The following is a 25048-nucleotide window of genomic DNA, read 5'->3' as shown; positions in this document are numbered from 1 at the left end:
ATGCCTCTATGGTTGTACGAATAAGACACATATATTCCATTGATTGGCAACCGAAGTACTTTTCAACGGGCACGATTTATGACAACAGGCACAATAATAGCGTGCGTCATGAGTGAACTGGTAATTATAGCTACTAATGATGGTCCGTTAGCCACACGTTTTTTTTTGCAAATCATTAGCCCAAGTCCACATTAATCAGCGCCGCCCAATCTATGTGGTACGGCGAGCTTGTGAGCCGGCGTAGAGCTGGCCGAGCGGCGGCACTCACCCGTCCTGCTGCTCCTGCCCATCGGCCGCCTCCAGGTCAGCGGCCGCCGCCGGCGCTGCAAGGGCACCGCCCGCGTCAGGCCGGCGGGCAGTGCTGATGACCAGGTCATTGGTCCTCTGTTGGCCATGATAGGCCGAGAACCCGAACAACGAGGTGGTGTTACAAGCGCAACAAGCTCGGGTTCAGCACGCATTGCGCGTGACACGGCCTGTAAATAACGCTGGTAAGGAAACATAACAGCAATCATAAATATTTTCGGCCTAGCACTGGTCCAACGGGGAAACGTGCCCAAGCAAATAACAGACATGTATGGTACGCAGCTTCATGGCCTTGTACGACGTTGACCAATACATGCCAAGTGCATTTGTGCTGACGGATTTCCCTGGCTCAATCAGGATGCAAGTCAGATCAAACAGTTTTAGTCTATTAAGGAACAAAACCGGCGTCGAACTACTTTTTCTAGTCTATGCTACATGCAGTGGATTTAGGCTAACAGCAAAAAAGTCAAGTATGTTTGTCAACATATCAGAGGTTGTCTCTGTGCATTAACGTTAAATTTATTATCCATCACTTTTCGACCTTTCAATGCAATTCAGAATCACTCATCAGTCTGGTGAAATACATCTAGATCATCTGAGAATGTTCGTTCAAACGTTGCCCAATCGTGCATGTGTCTTTACGATGCAACAGAGGAAAGAACAAAAATGACACGGACGCTATAATCCTTCAGGAAACAGGGGCCAGCCGAGTTATTTTGCATATCTGACACTTTGAAGTGTAGCTTTGCAAAATAGGGCTTGACAGTGACAAGCTCGTTTCATTTACTTTCATGTTCGGCAGTGAGCACGGGTATATCTTTGGAAAGGCTGCAACCTATGATTCAAATAGCCCGAAGCATAGAACAAAGAAACGTGATTCCTTATTGGATCAATCCAACCACCTCACTTCTGAGCTCTCGACGCTGTGTCTGTACTTGGCTAATGGCTAACCTTAAAAAAAACACATGTTTGAATTAAGAATATCTGTGCACAATAGCTGCCGATTTGACCAGGTTATGAAAGCAATGTAATCTGACAAAAACATTGAGGGCTGCATGTTCAGCACTGGGAGACAAGGAACTCTGCCTGCTGGAGCGTGTGCTAGTAAAACATTAATAGAATGCTGTAAAGTGTCAAGCATTTGATCACGACCTCTTGGCTTCATGGCAACAGTACCTCCTTCTGTCAGGCCGAGTTCGTCTAAATCTAGCAGGCACTGGCAACCGGGGAGTCCACAGCTTTTGAATTTTAACAGAGCAGGCTCTGTCCCAGAGTGAGGTAGACTGTGAGCACATGAGACCATCACGCACACAAGCACCGACGATGCCTATTCAGGTACATATATTTAGATGAGTATCAGACAAAATACGACAACGCAGGTTAGATTAAAACAGTGAGGTATGCGATTTATAGCAGCAAGGATTATTCTGGTAAGCTGGCAATGACGAAAGCATTAAGTGCTTTGAGCCGACCACGGCAGAAACGCTGCGGAGCAAGGCTCTGATGACGTCAGATTTGCGATTATTCTGGTAAGCTGGCAATGACGAAAGCATTAGTTACTTTGAGCCGACCACGGCAGTAACGCCGCAGAGCAAGGCTCTGATGATTTTATATTTGCTTTGAACCACGCATCCAAGGTCATACAACCATGATGGCATGCGAGTTGTTATATACATATCTGAATATTTACACCCGTAACTGCACCTCTCAGCCCTGCTTGATAGACTGCCCAAAAGCTTAATGCTTCTCGTGTTCATCAGTAAAGATTGGTTCAAGAAAGTTGTTGAGATCCTGCGTGGAAGCATATAATTTCGTTTCAATCACTGAGAGCGACTAAAATGTATTACACGATGATTGCTTTTGTTTTAAGTGGAAAGTTATGCAATCATTTATTACCATGAAGTAACGACTGAGGCATTGCTGCAAATGAATTAAGCTAATGTGCTAGGCGGTCGTCAGTGTACAATTGATAGGAACGTTTTGCGTTTTCCAGTACAACTCCAATTTCAGCGTCAGGTCCAAGAACACGTTGTTTTTTATTCAAACACAAGACTTTGCGTAATGCTCTTCCGATCAGTAATGCTAATCTGTGTTCCCAGTTCCCCTCTCCGTACACGATAGCATCACCAGAGCAATGTGGTTGGAAGGTAGGCCGTGTGGGGAATCCTACACCGAGAAAGTACCTGCTTCACGGAAGAGTGTTAGGTCGACGCCTGGTGATGTCATGATCGAAAGCATCAATACCAAAACACAAAAATAGCGTTAGTTTTTTGCTTCTCTGTGTCGAAGGCTGAGGTTTTAAAAATTGAGGTTACCTCTTGCAAGTGAGATTTGAAGAGAACCTTGAAATTTTAAGCTCAGTGCCCTTCAAATTGTCAAATCCTTTCATGTTTAGTGGTCTGATGACTTAGGGAGAGAGTCGGGGCTGAGCAGACAAAAAACAAATTAATATACAAATTGCTGGATTCAGGGTGATTCAAAGCCCAGATGATCAGAATGCTCGGTTCTCAAACAGCAGTGAAAATTGTTCTGGAAACATTGATACGACGAGCATATACTCGCCATGTTGTCAATCACCTTCACAATATCAAACATTTATCAGGCTTCTTATCCAGCATATTCAGTGCATAACAACCAGGAACGTACGTTGTCAAGTGAATTTGCGAGGAACACCTCGGAGAAAAACCAGGAGACGTATCCTATCTCCATTCTTCCGGTTTTTATAAGGCCATCACTACTGTCTTAAATATAACGATCAGAAACGGCGCAAATTACAAGACTGTAAAACATAGATAGGTGGCTAGTCGTGCCATAAAGACAAACCAATGTGTTGTAAGGGAAAAGGCGTTGCTGCTACCTCCCCAGCGACAATGGTCATCTCGGAGAGTACATAGCATGTCCATTGACGTAGCAATCCACTTCAACTCACTTGACTCCATCTGTTCCGACGCATCAATGACGTCATCCTCGGGCTCCTCCACGATAGGTTCCGGCTCTGGCTCTGGCTCTGACTCCTGCTTCGGTTCGGACTCGGGTTCGAGCTCGGGCTCGGGCTCGGGCTCTGGCTCCTGCACCGGCTCGGGCTCGTGCTCGGGCTCGGGCTCTGGGGTCGGCTCCTTCACAGGTTCTGGAGAAAGCTCCTTCTGAGGAGAGGCTTCCGGAGAAGGTTCTCTCTCGGGTTCAGGTTCAGGGGACGCCTCCTTTTCCGGTTCAGGCTCAGGGGTTGGCTCCCTCTCTGGCTCTGGTTCAGGGGTCGGCTCCCTCTCTGGCTCTGGTTCAGGAGTGGGCTCCTTCTCAGGCTCAGGTTCGGGAGTTGGCTCCTTCGCGGGTTCAGGGGTCAGCTCCTTCTCAGGTGAGGGCTCAGGAGAAGGCTCGGGCGTGGGTTCCTTCACTGGTTCGGGCTCAGGAGTGGGTTCCTTCACTGGTTCGGGCTCAGGAGTGGGTTCCTTCACTGGTTCGGGCTCAGGAGTGGGTTCCCTGATAGGCTCCGGTTCAGGTGTCGGCTCCTTTTCGGGTTCTGGCCCGGACGAAGGCTCCTTGAGGGGCTCGGGCTCTGGAGAGGCCTCCTTGGCCGGCTCGGGCTCGTACTCCTCCTCGGCCTCCTCCTGTACGGGCTCAGGAGGCGGCGAGGCGGCGCGGGTCGGCCGGCTCCCCTCGGCCGCGTACCCATTCGTCACCGGGCCGTTCTGTAGGTCGCCTGTGTTCATTGAGCTCTGCGGGACACGGGTGCGTTCATGAACTTCAATGCGGTGGCGGTTTGTGCAGTCTGTGATGAGCAGCGCACTGACGTACTTGTAATGTTAAATTGTACAGAAATTTGGCGTACAAAAACGTTTTCAAACATGATGTTGCTGTGGAGAGTACAATGGTACAGGTCTTAATTCGACCATTACCAATCCAGAGCAGCTACTACATCGCTACTTTTGCGTTTCGCCTTCTGGTTTAACGACATGGAACATCAGGCAACTGCCATGATGGAAGTATGACTACCTTGTCTGCACCTTTAAAGCAAGAACGGTTCCTGGTGGATTCCATTCCTTCAACACGTCCTCGCACCACGTAATAAACAATAGCATCCTCAACATGCACTTAAGTGCGGCAGGTTACCTTACGCGAGCGGCTGCGGTCCGCCCGGGGACTCCCCGCTCTGGCTCAGAGCTCCCTCTCACCCGCGCGGCTCCGGTCAACCCGGGGACTACCCTGCCCTGGCTCAGAGCTCCCTCTCACCCGCGCGGCTCCGGTCAGCCCGGGGACTCCCTGCCCTGGCTCAGAGCTCCCTCTCACCCGCGCGGCTCCGGTCATCCCGGGGACTACCCGCCCTGGATCAGAGCTCCCTCTCACCCGCCGCTCCGGTCAAGCCCTGGGGCTTCCTGGCCTGGCTCAGAGCTCCCTCTCCAAACCCGCGCGGCTTCCTGTCATCCCGGGGACCTACCCGCCCTGGATCGAGCTCACCCTCTCCCCCGCCGGCTCCGTCACTGGGGCCCTGCCCTGGCTCACAGAGCTCCCATCTCACCCGCCGGCTCCGTCAGCCCGGGACTCCCTCCCTGGCTCAGAGCTCCCCTCTCACCCGATCGGCTCCGGGGGTCAGCCCGGGACTCCCTGCCCTGGACTCAGAGCCTCCCGCCTCACCACTGCGCGGCTCCGGTCAGCCCGGGGACTCCCCCTGTGCCCTGGCTCAGAGCTCCCTCTCACCCGAGCGGCTCCGGTCCAGCCCGGGGACTCCCCGCTCTGGACTCAGAGCTCCCTCTCACCCGCGCGTATCTGGTGAGCTCGGGGTCCTCGGAGGCAGCCTTTCGGCGCGGTGGTCGCTCCCCCGTCTGGATCAGCTTGTAGACGCCTGGCAGGCCCGGCATCTGCTGCAGGCGCACTACACAGCCAGACACATGCGTTAGGCGGCGGCCTCTCGAGTACGAGGCGCACCGGGTCGACGGCGGCGGCGGCCACTGGGCCAGTCTCTCGCCACTAATCTTCTAGCTGGCAGCGCCTAAGTTGGTTGGCCATGGTCCTGGCTCGTCTCGCTCTGTTTGCCTGGTATAAGGCGAAACATAGCCTGAGACAGTCTAAGAATCCAGCCAAGTTTGGCTGGGGGCTACAGAGCCGTGCAATGGTTATCTTAAATATCACTGTTAATCGCCATCACCTGTCTCTCCCCGTGTGTAACCTTTATCTAGCCTAAAAGCATGACATTTGGGCGAGTGAATTCACATAAAACGTTTTGGTTGAAGCGAATATGGCTTCATTGACCACGCATGTATTCTCTACTATCTGCGAGATGGTAGGGAAAAAATTCAAAGCGCTCATCAATCTGACCTGTCTCCAGCTGGAAGCCTGCGGAGCACCACACGGAGCGAATCTCAGATGGAGAGATGGGAGCGCGAATTTTGAACTTTATTTTGATCAGACGGGTGGAGGGGAGAATGGGAAATGGAGGAAAAGAGGGTGACATGCGTACCTCACCGCTTCTATTGCTTGGTGCTGTACTGACCGATGCAGTCTTGGTTAGTGCAGCACACGCAATAGCAGGTCTATGGTACGCATGGCATCCCACTTTTCCTCTTATCCTTCCCGCCCCCTCCCCCCTCTTCTCACCTGATTGTGGTGAACGCTAAAATTCGCACCCCCTTCGATCCATTTACCATCCTACAACTCTAAAACCGCAAACTAGTCAGCTGTATAAGAGCTCAAGCTCATTTCTCTACCAAATAAGCTCATTGCTCTCTATGAATCTGGCGGTCTGAAAAGTTCTCTGAGAGACGCTGCATGTTCCTATGGCAACAGCTATCAAACAGACGGCCAACTGTTATTTGGCCGGCAGCTGGGAATTTTGTCTGTCAGTCAGCACGAAAAACAACACTGGCTGGGCTGCACAACAGCCACTTTCTCTTTCTGCTCGCGGCCGCTTATTTTCTTAGCGTGAATGTTGTGCCAGAAAAGTTTCACTCAAAGCTGGGATCGGGTGAAACTACATGCGGGCATCGATTTCTGGTCACTCGGGGTCAAGAAGCAGGTCAGGAGCAAGTCCCAGTATCTTAGGCGCAATCCGGATCAAGCGACAAGTGCGGACGGTGTAGACAGTGCAGATCTGTTCATTGCAGGGATTTTTCTAGTGTTGATAGGCTATTACGCGAGCCAATTTCGTCAGACCGTTTAAAGATGTCAATTTGCTTTATTCGAAACTTGTCTTACGCATTGGACAGGCTCCATGGCACATTGCCAAGCACAGATGTGCGCTAATCTGATCATCTCGCACCTAAACTGTCTTTCGCCACTCTCAGCATTGCTGGAAGTGTGAAACCTCGATAGTAGCTCGCTCTGTACCGCTTCAAACGTCAAAGCAGCGCGTCCTCGCGCATGTTTGACAGTCTGTCCGACCGCATGCCATGTGGAGAGATACGACCAGAGCTTCAGAGAGCAGAGATTTCCGGACGGTTCCGATCCTTGAATATTCGGACGAGAGTATTGAAACATTGCTTCCAAACCTTCCGAGTAGTTGTGCATAGAGTGTTGAAATGTCATTCAGTCAACATAAAGGCGGTCGTGACATAATCACGTGACAAACTACTTCAAATAGAAGAATATTGGCCGAAGTTGAGGTCATCAGTCTATCATTTTTGCGCCATATTTATCAACAGTACAACGTAAAGAGATTGTGGATGCTAAACATAACTGTTATGTGATACTGAAATTCACAGGAAATTGTACATCTCCTGCTTTGCCTGACGCTCGACTTCGTCTAGCAGACGTTAGATCGTAATGCTGCCACGTGCTTACAATTCGGTGCGCTACGCTGTACCTATCGGCCCGAGACAGCGATGATGTCACGGCATCGCGGCACAGCCCTCGCACTGCAGTGTTCTGGCACAGTGAGAAGATTTCCTAATGAAGCGGGCTTGAAGCTGTCGTGCGTTGACCACGGTTGGACACCACGATCATTATTTCAGATAGTACTGTGTTTTTTATACTCCAAACAATAAAATCGGGCGGAAAAGTAGGCAGGCCTTTACATACTATGCACTCTGCAATGTTAACGGCCATATACGCATGTCTTCTAATATTTGAAAGTTGATTACTGTACGTGAATGTTTGCCAGTTGCATGCATCTGATTGTTTGGTCGAATGCTAACGTGACCTGACAGCCAAGTCGACGTTTGTCCGCCCGTCGCGAATCCCACCAAGCGCTCTGCTCAGCGTTCAGCTGTCGCGGTGCCGCGCCACCCACCGCCGTCCCCCTCCCTGGGTCGACGCGGGCAGAGCTCGCACCGGTAGGCGGCCCGACGGAGCCGCCGAATCTCCGAGCGGGTCCGGCGCGGGCTCGCCGCCGAATCACTCAATAAACAGCCGGCCAGACGGGCCACCGGCTGGCATCTGATCACCGGCCGGCCAGCGTTCCAAAATAAGCGGCGACTGCCTGCCGTCGCCGCCCCCCGGGCCGCCGCCCCGTCAGAGCACAGCCGCGCCGAGATCGGCCGCACTGACGGGCGATCAGCGGTGGCTGACCGCTAGGCTGCCGACCGTTCGCGGTTCGTGACTCAGAGTGGCCGGGCGCCGGCGGCTCTGAATCAGCCGGCAAGGACGGCCCGGCCGTCGGCAGGCCGCGTTTTGGAAGAGCGCTGGTGTTGGCACGGCCCGTCGGCCAGTGAAATCCACGCCGGCTGCGCCCGAAATAGAATTCCCATGACGTCACCGGGCCGAATGGGGCGATTTTGGAAATAATCCCCGGGGCTGCGGCGGCCTGGGGATGAATGGTGGCCGACACGGCGGGCCCAGCAGTGAACTGGGGTGCCGAGCCGCTGACGAGGCGCTGGAGCGGCGCTGAACAGAAGAGAGGACTGCGTCTCCGGAGGGCTAGAGCTGTGGGCGGCGGAGAGTGAGCAGGACTGATGACCGGGCGGTAGGGAAGAGAGGGATGAGTCCGGGTGGGTGGTAGAAAGAGAGGAGAGAGAGAGAGAGAGAGAGAGAGAGAGAGAGAGAGAGAGAGAGAGAGAGAGAGAGAGAGAGAGAGAGAGAGAGAGAGAGAAGAGAGAGAGAGAGAGAGAGAGAGAGAGAGAGAGAGAGAGAGAGAGAGAGAGAGAGAGAGAGAGAGAGAGAGAGAGAGAGAGAGAGAGAGAGAGAGAGAGAGAGAGAGAGAGAGAGAGAGAGAGATGAGAGAGAGAGAGAGAGAGAGAAATGAGTGTGAAGTGGGGGAATAGTAGGGGTAGGGGAAGAAGACACGAATGGGTTGTGGAGAGAGGCGGATTGAGTTTCCGGTGAGGGGAGGTGGGTGGTAAAGAAAAAGAGGGTCTTGGGCGGGAAGGAAGAAGTGGGTGGGGAGGACATGACCCAGGGTAGTTGGCGGATAGGGGGGATTGGGTGTTGGACAGAGTGGTGTGCAGAGGAGGACACGGCCTACGGCGGGTGGCGAATAGGGGGTACTGAGTATCGAATGGGCTGGTGGTGGGCTGCTAGGCACAACACTGAGCTCAAACTGTATTCGAGCCAAGCAGGCCAAAATTAACCAGCGGACTTTCGGGCAGTCCGATCCGGCCTTGAGGGTCTTAAAGAGAAAGCGGCTCCGACAGTGAGAGACAACAGCAGCGGCTAATTCGTCGCTCCCGGCGACAAGGACAAGTCAAAAGCGGCGGCTCCAGCTAGTTGTAAGCGCTCCCAATCCAATAACGTTTGACAGTGTTCTAGTGTTACGCCGCTCTTGATCTCTGCCACCTATTATTTTATCAGCCACCATTTGTCTTAAAAGGTTGGTAAATATCCCAATACCTGTGTCGATTTGATGTGTATGGACGCGTTCAGGTGGATGAAAGAACCACCAGTGTTTGGAAGTTGTCTACTTTCGTTCGACAGGTAAGTATCTCGTAATGCCAAGGCTAAAACGTGGCAGCGAATGATATAACAAGGTGCTAGCATAACAAGACAAACGTGATGATTGCGATATGGACATGAAGCCTTGCGTATGCGAACACTTGTATAGAATAAAATACTCGTGGCTTTGTCATAAGCGCAGAAGCATTCCACTGAAAGCGCATCTTGCTCATACGTGCATTACGGCTGCCGCAGCAGTGGCTGCATAAGCAAGATGGTCGGAACCATGCAGGAGCAAAGCATGCGTTAGCCACGTCAGTACCGGAGCGAGCCTCTGCGCAGGCCAAAAGGGGCCTGCATCACACGGCTGGAAGGGCGGGCGGACATGCCGACACACGGACGGATCACGTTCAGACGGCTGGCGTACACTTACACCGGTGCAGGGCGCGGGTGCGCGCCAACGGGTGCAGCGTGTGGTCGTGCGCCACGTCTCAGTCAGGCCGGTCACGACTCGGCCGTGCCGCCAGCGCACTCACGCCGCCGGCGAACCCGGGTCGCCAGGTGACCTCTCTTGACCCCGACCCCTGAGACTGAGCCGGGCCGCCCCGCGCTGAGCCCGAACACACCGGCCCACACCGTGCTCGCACACTCAAGGTCTGCAGTCGAGATCCCATTATGTGATTGACCCTTTAGATGCCGTTTTAACGCCGCGAGGCGGGGCTTTGGTGCGTTTATTGAAGCCTGTTGCGAGTGCTAGCTGACAGAATGTCCATGTAGTCACTTCGCCCATTTGTGGTTCTGCGGAGAGTGCGTTAGGAAACCGTTCGCCGTTTGAAGTTCAGTGGCTGCACTTGCGTTTGAGTTTGGGGATGAGAGAAAGCGCCAGCGATAACCGCTTAGCTCTGGGATTGCCTTAGACTTGCTGATCGGCGTTGACACCTGAAAATTAGACAGCGTGGAAGAGCGGACCAAAATGGGGCAGATGCATGGCAAGGACGGAAAGAGGCCAAGATGCGGAGAGAATGCTAACGATCTACATAAATTGTTTGGAAAGGCATCTGACATCGCCATTTCCGTGCGCCGTGACGATCATCTTTGAAGACTGCTAAAAATTAATTTGATTAATGACGTTATGGGATCCAAACCACAGACGCGTAGAACAGCACGCAACATCCTTGACAATATTCTGTCTTTGGTATATGATCAGGTGTCCGTAATGTTCGCCAGAACACCCATACCATACAGCACCAGAGAGAATTTACGGCAAGGCGGTGTGAGTGGCGTGTAGAACACCACTTCAAACCCAGCAAAGACTAAGCGAAGGCCGGGGCAGATCACGAGCCACCCCAGTAAGGAGCAGAGCGGTCACATGGCTCCATCTGGGCTTTCCAGTGGTGAGTGGGACTGGCGAAGCGGCGCGCGTGGTGACCCGCTTACGTACTCTGGGCCTCCTGGTTCTCCGCTGGGCGCACTTCCTCAGCCGTCGGCGCCACCTCCCGTTTATGGGATTCTGATTTAAACGCCTGTTTAGATGTCGAAGCCGTCAGTCCATCCCGATCCTCTAAAATATATCAGATTAAGCCCCGTGTCGTTGCGCCGCTGTGCGGAGGTGCCCGACGATATGTCGACGATGCAAAGGAACAAGAAAGAAGATGCACTCAGAACAATCTCACAGTATACCCAGCTGGGCATACTTAGAGCACACTCACAAGGGAATTCCTCTGGATGCAGTTGTATGTACGGATACAGGCACTCAGGTACTCTGGATACAGGTATACGGAACACGGAACACGAAAAACGAGACCTTGCCCGCAATGTCTCGTGATCAAGCCGCTCCGCACGCACGTATAAACACACCGAAAATATCGCTCGCCAGCAAAATATAGCAGCACAGATATTAGATACATTGAGCGGATGAGTGTGAGCCGGCTGAGCTATGCCGCAGTGCTGACACAAACACAGAAACATACCACATCACATGTGCTGCGATGATCGGGCGCGGAATCCTTTTACTGACATGGTTTCGGTGCCGTTACCCCAGTATTTAATCCTCAAAATCGGCATTGTGATATTGCAATGTGATGGGATCTTGATTCAGCGTTGTGCGCGCTCTGAGCGTGGGAAGGAGGTAACGTGGGTGCAATAGCACCCCACTTGCCGGAAATGCTGAGCAAAAACCTTGTGGCGACGCTGGAACAAACTGACTTCAAAATCTTTTGATTTGCCCTCTTTTTAGGATGTTCGTTAACCTATGATGTCTACGGTAATGAATCAAAGTAAAGCCAGTGGGAGCTATGGCAACACTAGTGTCCATTGGAGGCTTCCACCTCCAGCAAAACGCCACCCGAGTAAACCCCGCGGGACAGGCTCTGACGTCAGCGAACAGCGCGTGACGTCACGCTGGGCAAAGACACTCACTGTTCTTGTAGTGGTGCAGGTCCAGGTCATCCCGCACGTGGCCATAGCGGGAGAGCAGGTCGACCTCAGTCTTGATCTTGTCGTTGTCATAGAAACGGTTGCGCGGTCGTTTTGAAGTGACTCGGCCACCGACAAAGTTCAGGCACGAGACGTTGCCGGACCCTGGCAAGGAGCAGCACCAGATTGGCCAAATGCCGCGCACCTCCTGCAGCGCGCCGACTGCACAGTGGCATGCGGTGGTCAGAGCTCGCCGGCAACGGCAGCGCTTCTGTACAGTTTCAGTTCAGTTTCGGCGTTCTGGTTGTGGCTGGCGGCCCCGCTGGCCTCTGACCTATGCGTTTGGTGTCGTTGTCGGCGGCGTCCTTCGCCCGGTCGAAGAAGGAGCGAATGGCGATATTGCGTCGTATCGGCTTCAGCTCATCACTGATGGTCCTCTTGTACTTCTTGGGCTTCCAGTCCAGATTAGCCGCCGGATAGAACTTCCTGAAAAGGCGTCCCTCATCAGCGCGCCACCTCGGGCCTCGATCCGCCGCGGCGCGGTGCCAGATCCCCCGCCCCCTCCCCCTCCGACGTCAACAGGCGACCTTTACATGACAGCTGCCGAGCTTCGCTGCCAGATGAGCACCCGAACGCGGAATCCCACCAAAGGCAGTAATCAGCTACACAGGCCGGACAGACCCCGCAGGTATTTCCCAGGATCAGGTCCGAGATCGGCCGCGTCCGCTCCGCCCGTCTCCCGCCTGCCCAGCCTCTGCGCACGCGCCTGATCAGCGGCTTGCTGTCGGCCTGGGCTTACTCGCCGATGCATTCGTTAGATTCCGTCGGCGGCGCTATTTTGGCGCGGCGCAGGCTCGCTCGTCGGTGGTCATGAATACTAACAGCGGCAGCCCGGCGGTGTCAGCCGGCCAGCCCACGGGCGGCCACAGCACTCACCGGCAGGGGCGGATCCAGGGGCGGGCACGGGGCCATAGCCTCCCTTGGGCCTCGAAGGGGCTCACTGGCTCCGAGGGGGCCCATAGCCGGACGAGCATGTGCAGTTTTTTAACACAAAACGCAACAAAACTGGGTGTCTCTGGACTTCCAGGCGGCTAAAAACAGTCGTAAGCGAAAGTAAAAGGCCTGTGAGAAGTCCAAAAACTATTCAATGATAGGAAAAGCTGTGAGCTGAAAATAAGCCTCATTACACTGTCTAGGGGCCCAATGCTGTTTCCAGGGGACTTATATGCTCACTTGCAGGATTATTTCGATCGTTAAGGAGCCTTCCATGTTGCTCTTCATTTCTTTGCATTTGCTCGGAGCGCCCTGCGCTGTTGTTGGGGCTCTTCCTGCTGGCGTGCCGGGGCACTCTTGTCAATCACGGGCCCTGCCACGGATTATTTCCATTCGCCAGAGAGACCCTGTGAGCTATAGCCGGGGCCCCATATCTCAACCTGCCGGGGTATTCTCGGCTGCTCAGAGGTCCTTCACATGGGTCTCGGTTAACCTACCGACACACTTGCGATATGTTCAAAGGCCCTCTACATTGATCTAGGATGTTTTCAATTCTCTGTCACTTGCTTAGGGCCCTGCATTCTAGTATTCTAGTCCGGGCTCATCTGATGGCCTGCTTGGGCACACTTAGTCGTTTATGGACCCCCACACCGGGTCTTGGGTACTACTTTTGTGAATGGCGGGGGGGAGGCTTACGCTCTTGTTGGGAGGCCTATTTGATTGCGTGCTCGGGCACATTCGATCGTTCGGGGGTTCTCTACATTGGGCCTTGGGCACGTGCTATTCGAATGGAGCCCTACGCACTTGTCCGGGGCCCCTTCTGTTCGCCTCTTCGGCCACACTGGATCGCTCGGGGACCACGCACATTGGTTCTCGATGTTTAAATTTGGGACGCTCTGCTCCTATTGGGGTCATCTGAAACCTGTTCGGGTACACCCCATCTATCGGGGTCCCTCCGCAACGGATTTTGGGTACTTCTATTTGAATGGAAGGCTTTGCGCTCCCGTCAGGGCCCCTTCTGATAAGATGCTCGGCCCCATACCATCGTGGGGGACCTCTACATCTGGTTTTGGGCACCTCCTTTTTGAATGGAGGGCCCTCCACTCTTTTCGGAGGCCCAATCTTTAAACCTGTTCTGGCGCACTCGATCATTCGGGGCCATCTACATTGTGTCGTGGGTATTTCATATCTGAACGGAAGGCCCTACGCTGTTGCCGGGGCCCCATCCGTTCGAACACACTCGAATATCCGGGGCCCACCACATTTTGTCTTGGGTACTTCCAATCCGAATGAAGGGCCCTACACACTTGTCGGCGGCCCCATTTGTTTGCCTCCTCGGTTACACTGGATTGTTCGGGGGCCCTGTATATTGGGTCTTTGTGTTTGAATTTAGGACCCTATACTCCTGTCGAGGCCAACCGATATTCTGCTCGGGTACCCTCTATCTTTCGGGGGCCCTCCACACTTGGTTTTGGGTACTTCCCATTTGAATGGAGGGCTCCACGCTATTGTTGGGCCCCTTCTGATAACCTGCTCGGGCACATTCCATCGTTAGAGAGGCGATTTAAATAGGGTCTTGGATTTTTTTCCGTTTGAATGGAGGACCTCACGTTCTTGTCGGGAGCCCTATCTGTTGATCTGCTCTGGCACACCCGGTCATTCGCGGGCTTTCCACGGTGCATCTTGGGCACTTCCTATTTAAATGGAGGTCCCTACGCTCTTGACGGGGACCCTATATTTTAACCTGCTCGGGCACGCTCGATCGTTGGGAGCCCCACATATTCCGTCGTAACTATTCCTTACTTGAATGGATGGCCCTATGTTCTTGGCAAGCCCTATCTAGTAAGTTGCTCAGGCCGGTGGTGGATGCAAAAGGGGGAAGGCACGTGGCCATGTCCGCATGGACCATGCCGAGAGGACATAGAGGCTCCGAAGGGGCCATAACCGGCCGAACAGACGCAGGTTTTTAAGAACAAAATTGGACGCCTTTGGACCTACAGACGACCAAATATAATTGCTTGCAAGAGCAAAGAGTTCATGAGCAGACGAAGCTAATTCTTTCCTCGCTGGAAAGGTGTTGCTTGGGGGAAAATTCTGGGGCCCATTACGCTGCCCAAAGGCCTTATGCTGCTGCACGGGGCCTATATGTCCACTTGCCAGGTCAGTCTGATCGCTAAGGAGCTTTCCATGTTGCTTTTGATCTCTTTGCATTTCCTCGCAGGACCCAACGCTGCTGTTCGGACGTTATCTGCTTCCATGCCTGGGCACTGTTGATCGATCAGGTTTTCCTTCACGGATTTTCCCCATTCGCCCGGCAAGCTCTATACGCTTTTCCGGGGCCCCATATGCCGGGGTAAACTCAGTTGATCAGTGGCCCTTCACATGAGCCTCCGGTTCTTTGCACTTGCTTGGAGGGCCTTGTGCCGTTCCTGGAGCCCTTATAAGGTAAGACAGCCGAGTCACTAGATGTTCAGGGGCCCTCTACCTTGATCGAGGGATCTTTCCCTTTGATCTCACTTGCGGAGGACTGTTCACTTCCATCGAGGCTCTTTCTGTTAACGTGCTCGTACACTCTTTGATCGCACAGGGGTATTAATTCATGGTCTTGGGTAATTTCCCTTTGCTCAGAAGGTCTTGTGTTCTGGGTGGGGCAACATATGTCAGCTGGTCGGGACACTGCCGATCGTTTAGGGGCCAACACGTTGGTCTTGGGTTCTTTTTGCTTGCTCTGAGGATCCTATACTTGTTGACGGGAGCCACTTTGTTGGCCTCCCGTGGCACCCATGATCACTCAGGTTTCGGCCCAATTGCCTTTGGTGCCTTCGCCTTAGAGCAGTAGTCGAATATGCGCCGGTGATATTTTACACGCGACTGCCGAACGTAATTTTACATACCGCCGACGTCGTATGTGTCATTTCCATTGTCTATTGAGTGTGCGACACTCATTATACTAGTGCATCAGTGCAGCCATTCCGGGCTGTTTCTTACAGCTGGCACGCAAAGGGCCAGCAATCACAGAGGGCCACAGCTCAAGCGGGCCAGCATTCACGGAGGGACAGCACTCACGGAGGGCCAACGCTCACAGAGGGCTAGTGCTCACGGAGGGCCAACGCTCCCGGAGTGCTAGTACTCTGACGTGGGCACTAGGCGGCTTGGTCGCAGCCTTTTATTCAAAATGAATCCAGCTGGCCAGAATACCACGCGCTGCTGACTGCTGACATCTGTTAGCTGCAGCTGAACAATAGGCATGCATATGGTGCTGTTTAATATAAATGTGGGGTTAAGTTTAAGGCCGCGGTCTTCACAAGTATATGCTAGCCACGACTGTGTGATGTACGACATATGTCATGGCCTGTCAACCCAGAAGACCCTCACGCACAACCTGGCTCGTCAACGTCCCTGACTGCACGTCGTGCGCCCTAAAGTGGTAACCGAATAGCCGCACTGCCCGTCCGTCTCTCAGGGCACCGGTTACACCAATGCCAGTGAGTTGTTGGCAAACAGCGATCGTTTCCTTTGGCTCCATGGGTGTCAGATCGGGAGGGAGTTTATCCGTAACGAGACCCTACAGGAGAAACTCACATGTGCATTGTCGATATGTACCGGCGATGTTATTCACGTGCTCTCGGCTATGACCGCTCGCCGACATGCATACTAACCTCGGCGCTGGATTTGGTGAGCAAATCTCGGCCATACGTCGGGTTGCGTTGGCGCTGACCTCCTCGCCAGCTTCGTACAGGCGGTCTTCGTAATACTATAACAAAAAATGGACGAAATAGTATCAGAGTTTCCTGTCAGGGAGAGTAGGACGCACCAAATACTTAGATCATTTCCGTAAGGCTTCCGTTCAAAAACATCAATACCATCTTGCCCGCAAGGCATTCTCGTCTCCTCGAACCAGACGGAGCAGGAGGCAGTCCGCTGCTGGCATGAGTCACACGCATGGGTGCGCCGGTCCGTCGGCGGGCGGCGCGCGGCTTCCGAGTACCCCAGCTGGGCCGCCGGCCGGTCGGCTCATCCCCCGTCGCCTTCCCGGCTCGCTCGGCGCTAATGGCGCCGCCTGTCACTGTGGACGGCGTCGGCATCCGCGGAGTCGACGGCGTCCGCGGGCGGCCGGCGGCCGTCAGCCTCAAAGGAGGCAGGCGCGTGCTCCACGCCAGAGCGCGAGACTAGTGTTACTGTCCAGTGACCAGGGGCGGATCCAGTTGGACGATCGGGGCCAGGATCGCTCCCAAGATGGTTGAAAACAACCGGATCAGTATTATTTTGTGCCTGATTTTGCTGTAGCTGGCGCCAGATTTACAGCTGGGCTCTTCAACCGAACTTGCTCTCTAAAATAATTCATCGGGGTGGCCCCAGCCAGCAGGTCATGCCCAGGTCAGGGCCCGGAGGCAGGGCGGCGGGGACCTAGCGCAGCGTGACACCGTGCAGTTTACCTACGCCACGCGGGCCGTGTTGAGCACGAGGTGTCGGGCGAGTCCGTGCCACGGCCCAGCATCACCGGTCAATGCCGGCCGAAGCTGATCCCAGCCTGAACGGCGTCCACTGAATCATCATCTCAGAATTCCAGTCAGGGCTGCACAACCGCTCTCCTCCGTTTGTGATCGAGAACCACAGACCCTCTAGTATCGCTGTTCTGGTCCGATTTGGGAACTTTACAGCCAGCCATAAATATAGAATGAGTGCCGGCGCGTCAGAATCACGTAACATGCCGCGAGAACTTTCCGACGCTACGACGAGTTCAGTGACTTCCAAGACGTATTCTTTCCTTTCAAGCTTCTGGGAGACATGATAGGAAGCGCTTTAGAGACAAGGCAGAAATGGAGTCAACTGTCGTCACATGCGTACAGGGTCATGCATCATAATCTCACGGATCTACAACGTCAGGACAATGCTCGAGATGATCTTCGAACTGCAGCAAATAAAAAGCTAAGCTGGCCGATGATTCCGGTCCCTTCGACACGTGGCACTCGGGTAGCCTGTTCCGACGGAGCGATATGCTGCTGAGCTGGTTCAACTCCATGCCAAGCTACAGGAGCAATCGCCATTCGGGAGCTAAAGCGTGTCTGTCACAAAGCGAGGTGGGTCGGGGGAGCGCAGGGGGCGAATACCACACAGCCGCGCTACTGGATGACAAGGGTGCTGGTAACGACCCACGAGCATTCCGCTACCGCGACTGGGTGACAAGGGGTGCTGGTAACGACCCCCGCACATTCCGCCGCCGCGACTGGGTGACGAGGGATATTGGTAACGACCCCCGCACATTCCGCCGCCGCGACTGGGTGGCGAGGGATATTGGTAACCACCCACGGGCATTGCGATGGCGACTTCACCTATTGCGGGGCGCCCTGGCGTGGCTTGACTTACGTGAGGACCTCCACAGGCCACACTATGATAGGGCACCCTGGGAACCGCCCAGCCGCATTTTGAGTATCTTGGTGTGCGGGGCGGCAGCTGCCGGGTCGATGGAACAGCGCAGCCACATCGCGTTAGACATCGCTATTGACGCTCGCTCGGGGCACAGTTCCGGCCTCGACCGAGTCGGCCCACGCAGCTGACCAATCAGCAGCTGCTCAGTGGGCCTGTTGGGATCTCAATCAACTGCAAACCGCGGCCAACGGCCGCTTGATAGGACATCGAACAGCGGAATAGCGACGTCTCAAACGATGGCTTTACGACTGCGTCAGTCATTCCCATCGACTGGAAATATGGTCTCTGCAATGCGATCATACACTAAGTTGAAGGACGATCACGGTTTGCTTCAGACTGCGACACAAATGGCATGCGCTGTCCTTGGAAACCATCGGTTAGGGACCCGCACGTGACAGGGCATTCTCGGCTCGAAGTTCACACGCCGGTCACCGACAACACTAGACCGTGTTCAGCGCACGCCCGCCGCTCCGCACCGCCACTGCACCCTGGTGACGGTGTGCATGGATCAAACCTGTGACCTACCAGTAACTCAGCTCAATGAATAGTCTAACTCGGTCACTCAGCGGCGTATGACGACGCGTTTGTACATACCAGCCGGCACTGTGTCGCTTAGCAACATAGCATAGTCACTGAACAGCACGGGTCGGCCATTTACATGACCAGACGCCATCAAGTTGCCAGTGGCCCCAAGGTTGCTTCATACAGCACAACAACAGATGCAGCCACTTTTTAATCCCATTGCAGAAGCACATGGAGCCGGACTTTGTTTGAAAGTTTGCGTTTAACACCCTTTTGGATGAAGAAAAGGTATAAGTGGTGGGGCGGTGCTGTGACCAGCGTGGGAGGCCTGCGCAAGGGAGCCCTGGCTCAGGCCCGGAGATAGGGACGCTGTGACCACCGTGGGAGGCCTGCGCCAGGGAGCCCAGGCTCAGGCCCGGAGATAGGGACGCTGTGACCACCGTGGGAGGCCTGCGCCAGGGAGCCCTGGCTCAGGCCCGGAGATAAGGATGCTGTGACCACCGTGGGAGGCCTGCGCCAGGGAGTCCTGGCTCAGGCCAGGAGATAAGGATGCTGTGACCACCGTGGGAGGCCTGCGCCAGGGAGTCCTGGCTCAGGCCAGGAGATAAGGATGCTGTGACCACCGTGGGAGGCCTGCGCCAGGGAGTCCTGGCTCAGGCCAGGAGATAAGGGTGCTGTGACCACCGTGGGAGGCCTGCGCCAGATAGTCCTGGCTCAGGCCAGGAGATAAGGGGCCGAGCAAGGCTGCAGGGTGGTGCGACGAGTCAGGATGGAGGGGGCAAATGACGAGGTGACAGGATCGATTCTTCTTCAGACTCTGGTGACGCTTTTAACGCCTTACGCGTGTCAATGAAGAGGAGGCATGTACCACGTGGCTCAATTTGGGAGTCTGCCATTTTCGGTGCCGCTTCATGCCATTGGTCCCTGACGGAGCGTCGGACACTCATGCAGCCGGACGCCACTCTCACCTGCATGATCGGGTCGTCGTCGAAGGCGTCGTACACGTGCGCCAGCTGACGACGGCGTGGGATGACCACCAGCGTCTCTGGGTCGCGCAGCAGCACCGGCATCTTGGTGAACGAGTGGCCCGGCTCGGAGGCGCGGCTGACGCGCGCGTGCGTGTCCAGCGACATAGTCGGGTTGTAGGTACGGCCCTGGCGCGCCGCGGCTTAGGTTAGGTCAGGTTAGCCTTCTCGGGACAAGGACCACCATGGCCAGATGCGCGAGCACTGCACCAGCCACCGCTTGCCAGGATAGACACTGCGATACGTTGAACACGTCGGGTTGCGTTGGAACAATAATACTCATAATGCAATATTTACAGTCATGCTGTCCTCGCTGCGAAAGCCGGATTCGCAACATCAGGCAAAGTAGATAATTGATGTTACTGCTGAACAGCTTCCGGTATCTGCTTTCAGGAGAGCGCTAGCCACCTCCCAGCCTTGGACAACAGCCTTGTCTTTCATCAATCGCTATGAAATGCAGCACGCCTTGCGTAAGCTGTGAGCTTATCAAAAGATCAACCGGAGCAGCATTTTTCGAAGCTATGCCTGCATAACAGTGAGCATCCTTCTGAAAAGAAGCGCCTGAAAAGCTTACTCAGCGACAAAAAATGTCACTCTCGCTCGGCGGGGGAAGAACACAGCCGTGAAGCAGAAGGCCAGAGCTGAAAAAGCGGATCGGCAGCAAAGGGTTGATGGGGTTTGGCCAAGAGAGAGAGAGAGAGAGAGAGAGAGAGAGAGAGAGAGAGAGAGAGAGAGAGAGAGAGAGAGAGAGAGAGAGAGAGAGAGAGAGAGAGAGAGAGAGAGAGAGAGAGAGAGAGAGAGAGAGAGAGAGAGAGAGAGAGAGAGAGAGAGAGAGAGAGAGAGAGAGAGGAGAGAGAGAGAGAGAGAACGATGAGAGAGAGAGAGAGAGAGAGAGAGAGAGGAGAGAGATAGAAGAGAGAGAGAGAGAGAGAGAGAGAGAGGAGAGAGAGAGAGAGAGAAGAGAGAGAGTAGAGAGAGAGAGAGAGAGAGAGAGAGATAGAGAGAGAGAGAGAGAGAGAGAGAGGGAGAGAGAGAGGCGCGGCCAGCCAAGAGTTGGGTGTCTGCTCCTTTTTTCCCTCGCCAGGGAGGACACACAGCCAAAACCGACAAACAAACAAAGCTGCGACGCAGAAGAAGGGCAACCACTTACCATGCCAACTATTGGGAGCTCCAGGACTGCGCCCTGCAGTTACACAAGCCCAGGTTACATAGGGGAACCATAGATGGGATAGAAAGAGACGGAAACTGAGATGTAGATGGCGGGCAACCGGTGGAGATGCAGACAAGAGTGGAACAGGGGACAGGAGTGGACCAGAAAGCCTATTGGCTCACTTCGTGCGACAACACACTAAATTTGAGCTGCATGCCAGAGCCTGACAGCTAAGCTGAAACGTTAGACGATGAGGGCATGCCTCGCGCCGGCATACATTGTCTTAGGAGGAACATGTTAAGACTCGTGAGCGTGCACAAGAAAGCGATGCATTTTAGCTGCTATCGGGATCACGGACATGACCCAACAACAGTTAAGGGCACAGCGAAAACGTCATGTTTATGTCCTTTAGTTGTATTGTTTATGCTTTTATAGCTTCCACTAAGCACCCCAAGTTTTGGCATGGAAACAAAAATTCATTCGTGACTCTCCTAACTTAACTGTGGCTAGACCCCACACGGCAAAGCCATGTAAAATGAACGGGAAAAATTAACCGACTTAAGTATCAATATTGAGCCGAACTGAACTCGGGTCGCGTCACAGCTAATCTGCGGATGACTGAGTGGTTCCTTTTAAACTTTATTCCGTGCGGACCATTTTATGATTGGTGGCGACTCTGCTCTGTGTCGTCGAAGAATTCGAGCCTCAGTTTGAAGCCAATCGCTCAGCAGATTCACGTGCCATCCCGCATGATAAGCTGTGGGACGCGAGCTTTACATGAAACTCCAATAGACAAATCTACGGCCGGGGCTCCTGCAACCCAGCCCTACTGCAGATCAGCTCCCCTCCCCACACATCTAGAAGTCGTCATACAACTCTGGCGGCCCGAACCCCATCCGAGACCGAACCTACACTAGCGGAGCAAAAGACCACAGGAGCAAAAGCAACACGCCTGGTAATGAGCAGCAGGCTACGCTACGAAGCTGGCGATTACAGACGACCACAGGCGCCGCCCGGGAAGCGAAGCAGCCAACGCCGGACCCTGGGCAAAGGAGCGGCGACAGGAGGGGGCGGGCTAGAAGTAACGATAGTAACGGCGAACGGGCGCGCGTCTTTCAACGACGCGCTCAACTCGCTTCACAACCCGATCGCCACCCTGTGGGAGGCAGAATGAGACGTCCTCAGTGGCGGCGCTCCCAACGGTCATCACGTGCTCTGACCACCGGAGTGTCACGGGGTCAGACCAAGGGTCAGCGGGTGATCTGCTCGTGACGTCAGTGTGCGACCTTACCGCGCCGGGCAATCGCTCGGCCGGGACGCTGGGGGGGAGGGGGGGGAGGAGCACCATGTGGCCTGGCTGAAGGACATTTTGAATATTACATGAGGGGGCAGCAATGTTTCAGCCACACTCCTCTAACGTCACCGCTTGAATGATGCACTTAAAAAGCCAAAACGGGAGTAATGTGGACAGCATTGTCAATGGCTAGGATGCGGTGCGACATTGTGAGATGAAAGAGGTTAAGTGACTGCGGACGTAAGCAAGCATATTCCCTAACCCAAAATGCTAATCACAGGAAACCAAAAAGGATTAAGGTTAAGTGCGCAACTCGATGAAAGAAATGAGCATTTATCTTGGCTGCATAATAACTCCACTCATAGCGTCAGGGATAAAAAGTCTGGGAAGAGATCTTTCCTGAATACGTAAGCAAACACATACGTAAGAAGCCCTGAGTCGTCAAATTTCCGATGTGCCAATTATGAAGGCCTGGTGGTGACGGACATCGCATACGGTCAGCGTGAGGCGCTTAAATAATAATTAAGCCCCCCCCCCCCCCTCCCCCCCCCCCCACCACCACCACCACGAAGGGCTTTTCAGACTTGTTTTCAAATGGCGTAGCTTGCCGCGAATGTTCTCTGTATAGCTGTAGGCAATTGAATAGTTCATCTTGCGCACACCAAAATCCATGTCTCCTAAGGTCGCTGACCTGTGGCAGGTCAAAGTCAGGCCATGGCTGTCAGCGAGGACATTCCTAGAGAATCGCTCAATCTGATGCCAGAACAGAGTGTTATATGAAGTCACGCAGCTTTGATATGGTGTCTATGGCAATTAGACAATTAGTTTAATATTACGATAAATTTCGTTGTCCTTGAGTTAGCTATGAAGGACTGGTGAAAGACAGACCTAAACCGCTTTATTGCTGGGCAACTTGCTTTATGGGATAGTTGTTGACCCTCGTTTCGAATTCCTTGATCACAGGGGGCAACAGGGGGTCAACAGAAATCTTATTTGGGCTTCGTGAGGTTCAGGGAGGCCTCCGACTTAAAATGACCTCGATCATTATTTTGCTTTGCTTTTGCTTTTCGTTTTTGACGCCGATTTAAAGTCCAAATATCGAAACAACCTCCGCGTTTTTCGGCACCTTGACCCTCTGAAGATTAAATAAGGCTACTGACATGATGTGAGCATCAGCGACCTTTTGCTTAAAAAGTTATTAAGGTTAAATATCGTTGCATATGACGCCTGGGGGCACTTCAAGCACTGATCTGAAGTTTTGCTTTGTCTGAAGTTATTCATGATACAAATGAGTTCACATAAAAGGCCACTTGTCTCGTGAATTTTGTGCCTCTTACTCTCCCTCTCTCAGTTTTTGATATCTCGGGGGCTACACTGCGTATCGCCTTCAACGGGTCACCCGGCTGTGTGTTACATTACACCAAATCACCAAAAACATGACGAACAATATTGAAGCGAAAACGTGGACATTTCCTGTTGAAACCTTTTTAAACTGATCTTATTCCACAAATTTAGGATGTTGATTTTACGTGTTTGAAATGCAAGGTATTTGTCAAAATTAATGCCATCCAATCGAGCTCGAACATCTGTTAAGGTGCTTTATCGCCGATTCACTTTAATCAAACGCGATGGGATTACAGTAAGTTTCGTAAGCAGCCCTATTGCCTCATATCAATTTGCTCTGAATAATACGCACTGCCCGCACATCGCCGTGCGCATCACAGCAAGAACGTCCCGCACCTCACAGCCACACGCACAATCTCAATCTTCGGAAGTAATGTCACAGATATGTTATGTGAATGACGCCTACTCCTTTTTCGCCCGCAGGTGTGTATTTCAATAATTCAAATTTCAGCAGAGTTGCTAGTTTACAACGCGCACACCCTCAGAAGTCGCCGGTTCTTTGGTAATCATATGCGGTGTTTGGGACAGACTCGATCCGACTCCAGCCAATTTCGACGCCCGTCAAGGCCCGAAGATTAAAAAGTGGCGAACGTGGCTGGATATTGTCCAACACTCTCAAGACTATTATGACGTCAACAACTTTTTTCCAATTCATTTGCGTTTTTAGCGGTACTGAACGAAATGGAATAGCTGCAGTGGTATGGAAGCAGATGTTCCCTCAGAGGAAAAGGGATGGCTAGGAAACACAGGCCCGGCGTCGCTCCAGCGAGCTGTTATTTCAGTGAACCATAGCTTGACTTCAGCTGGGCATCAGGCGTATATGACATGTCAACGGTGTTTAATGCTTAGATTTTTATTATTTCTTACAGGTTCTCAAGCAGGAGGGCTGCCCATTAGTAAAAAAGCAAGAGGAAGGCTGCATGGTACGGATTGTATGTGCCTTGATGTAATGGGTGAAATGCAAAAAGTTTAGCAGACAAAATCTTGGCATCAACCTCATTTATACAGGTCCCGCTCCGCAAGTGCCACTATGCATAGCATTCACTGAACCAACGACAGCTGGTACAATAAGGTGCAGTTAACATATTCCAGAGTACAGAAAACGCCCACATGAGGTCATCATGCTGAAAGTTCACCTCACACAACGGGAGCTTGGCGAGCAACGGTGACTGGAGAGTGCTCCTGCGAGGTCACAGGATAAGACGGTGGCGCATGATCCACCTTGGCACCCGACACAAATCACCGACCGCTGGCCGCCGGCCAAACGTGACGTCATGATGGCGTCACTCACTTACCAGCGGGAAGGAGATTGGTGAGTAGCTGTAATAGGTCCGGGCTGGCTGCGTGTAATAGGTGGTTCTACTGGGCAGAGTGTAGCTGTAGGATCTAGTCGGCACTGTGTATGTGTAGGTCCGACCCTGCGGCAAAGGTCACATCTAAGGTCAGTGCATTGAACGCCCGGGGTAATCTCTGCGGCCAGACGGCAAGAGCTAATCTCCCGGTTCGGTCTAATACACGCACACACACACACACACACGGGCGTGCGCTCCTGGCATGCCGTCCGTCGGGCTCCTTCCAACCAGGGACATACGCGTGGTTCAGCTTATCCCCGCCCAGCGTGCAGAGTTCAAATAACAGCTTTCTTACATTTTAAAACTTGTTCGCTCATGGTACGATAAGCGGAGTCCGCGTTACAGACCATTCTGGTCTTTT

The 25048-nt window shown here is 53.4% G+C and overlaps 1 protein-coding gene across 3 annotated transcripts in view; it reads right to left on the bottom strand.

The window, feature by feature from the left end:
* The window catches only part of LOC119102483 (cell surface glycoprotein 1), a 45475-nt gene that overhangs the window by 13204 nt on the left and 7223 nt on the right, over nucleotides 1-25048 (bottom strand). The window contains exons 2-11 of one of the 3 annotated variants that reach the window (XM_037225858.1): nucleotides 24631-24753; nucleotides 20638-20670; nucleotides 19431-19616; nucleotides 17878-17964; nucleotides 16170-16264; nucleotides 11852-12003; nucleotides 11521-11682; nucleotides 5058-5173; nucleotides 3236-4019; nucleotides 269-323 (exon numbers count right to left, since the gene is read on the bottom strand). In XM_037225858.1, the coding sequence (XP_037081753.1) occupies nucleotides 269-323; nucleotides 3236-4019; nucleotides 5058-5173; nucleotides 11521-11682; nucleotides 11852-12003; nucleotides 16170-16264; nucleotides 17878-17964; nucleotides 19431-19616; nucleotides 20638-20670; nucleotides 24631-24753 (1793 nt within the window). Of the gene's footprint in view, nucleotides 1-268; nucleotides 324-390; nucleotides 1570-3235; nucleotides 4020-5057; nucleotides 5174-11520; nucleotides 11683-11851; nucleotides 12004-16169; nucleotides 16265-17877; nucleotides 17965-19430; nucleotides 19617-20637; nucleotides 20671-24630; nucleotides 24754-25048 lie in introns of those variants that run through there. The other 2 variants (XM_037225871.1, XM_037225863.1) reach the window with 2 other exon arrangements.

Source organism: Pollicipes pollicipes, unplaced genomic scaffold, assembly GCF_011947565.3.
Source record: "Pollicipes pollicipes isolate AB1234 unplaced genomic scaffold, Ppol_2.1 Scaffold_2555;HRSCAF=2994_pilon_pilon_pilon, whole genome shotgun sequence".
Classification (NCBI taxonomy): Eukaryota; Metazoa; Arthropoda; class Thecostraca; order Pollicipedomorpha; family Pollicipedidae; genus Pollicipes; species Pollicipes pollicipes.
Note: the sequence above shows the minus strand (reverse complement) of the source record. Positions and strands in the feature narration are given on the sequence as shown.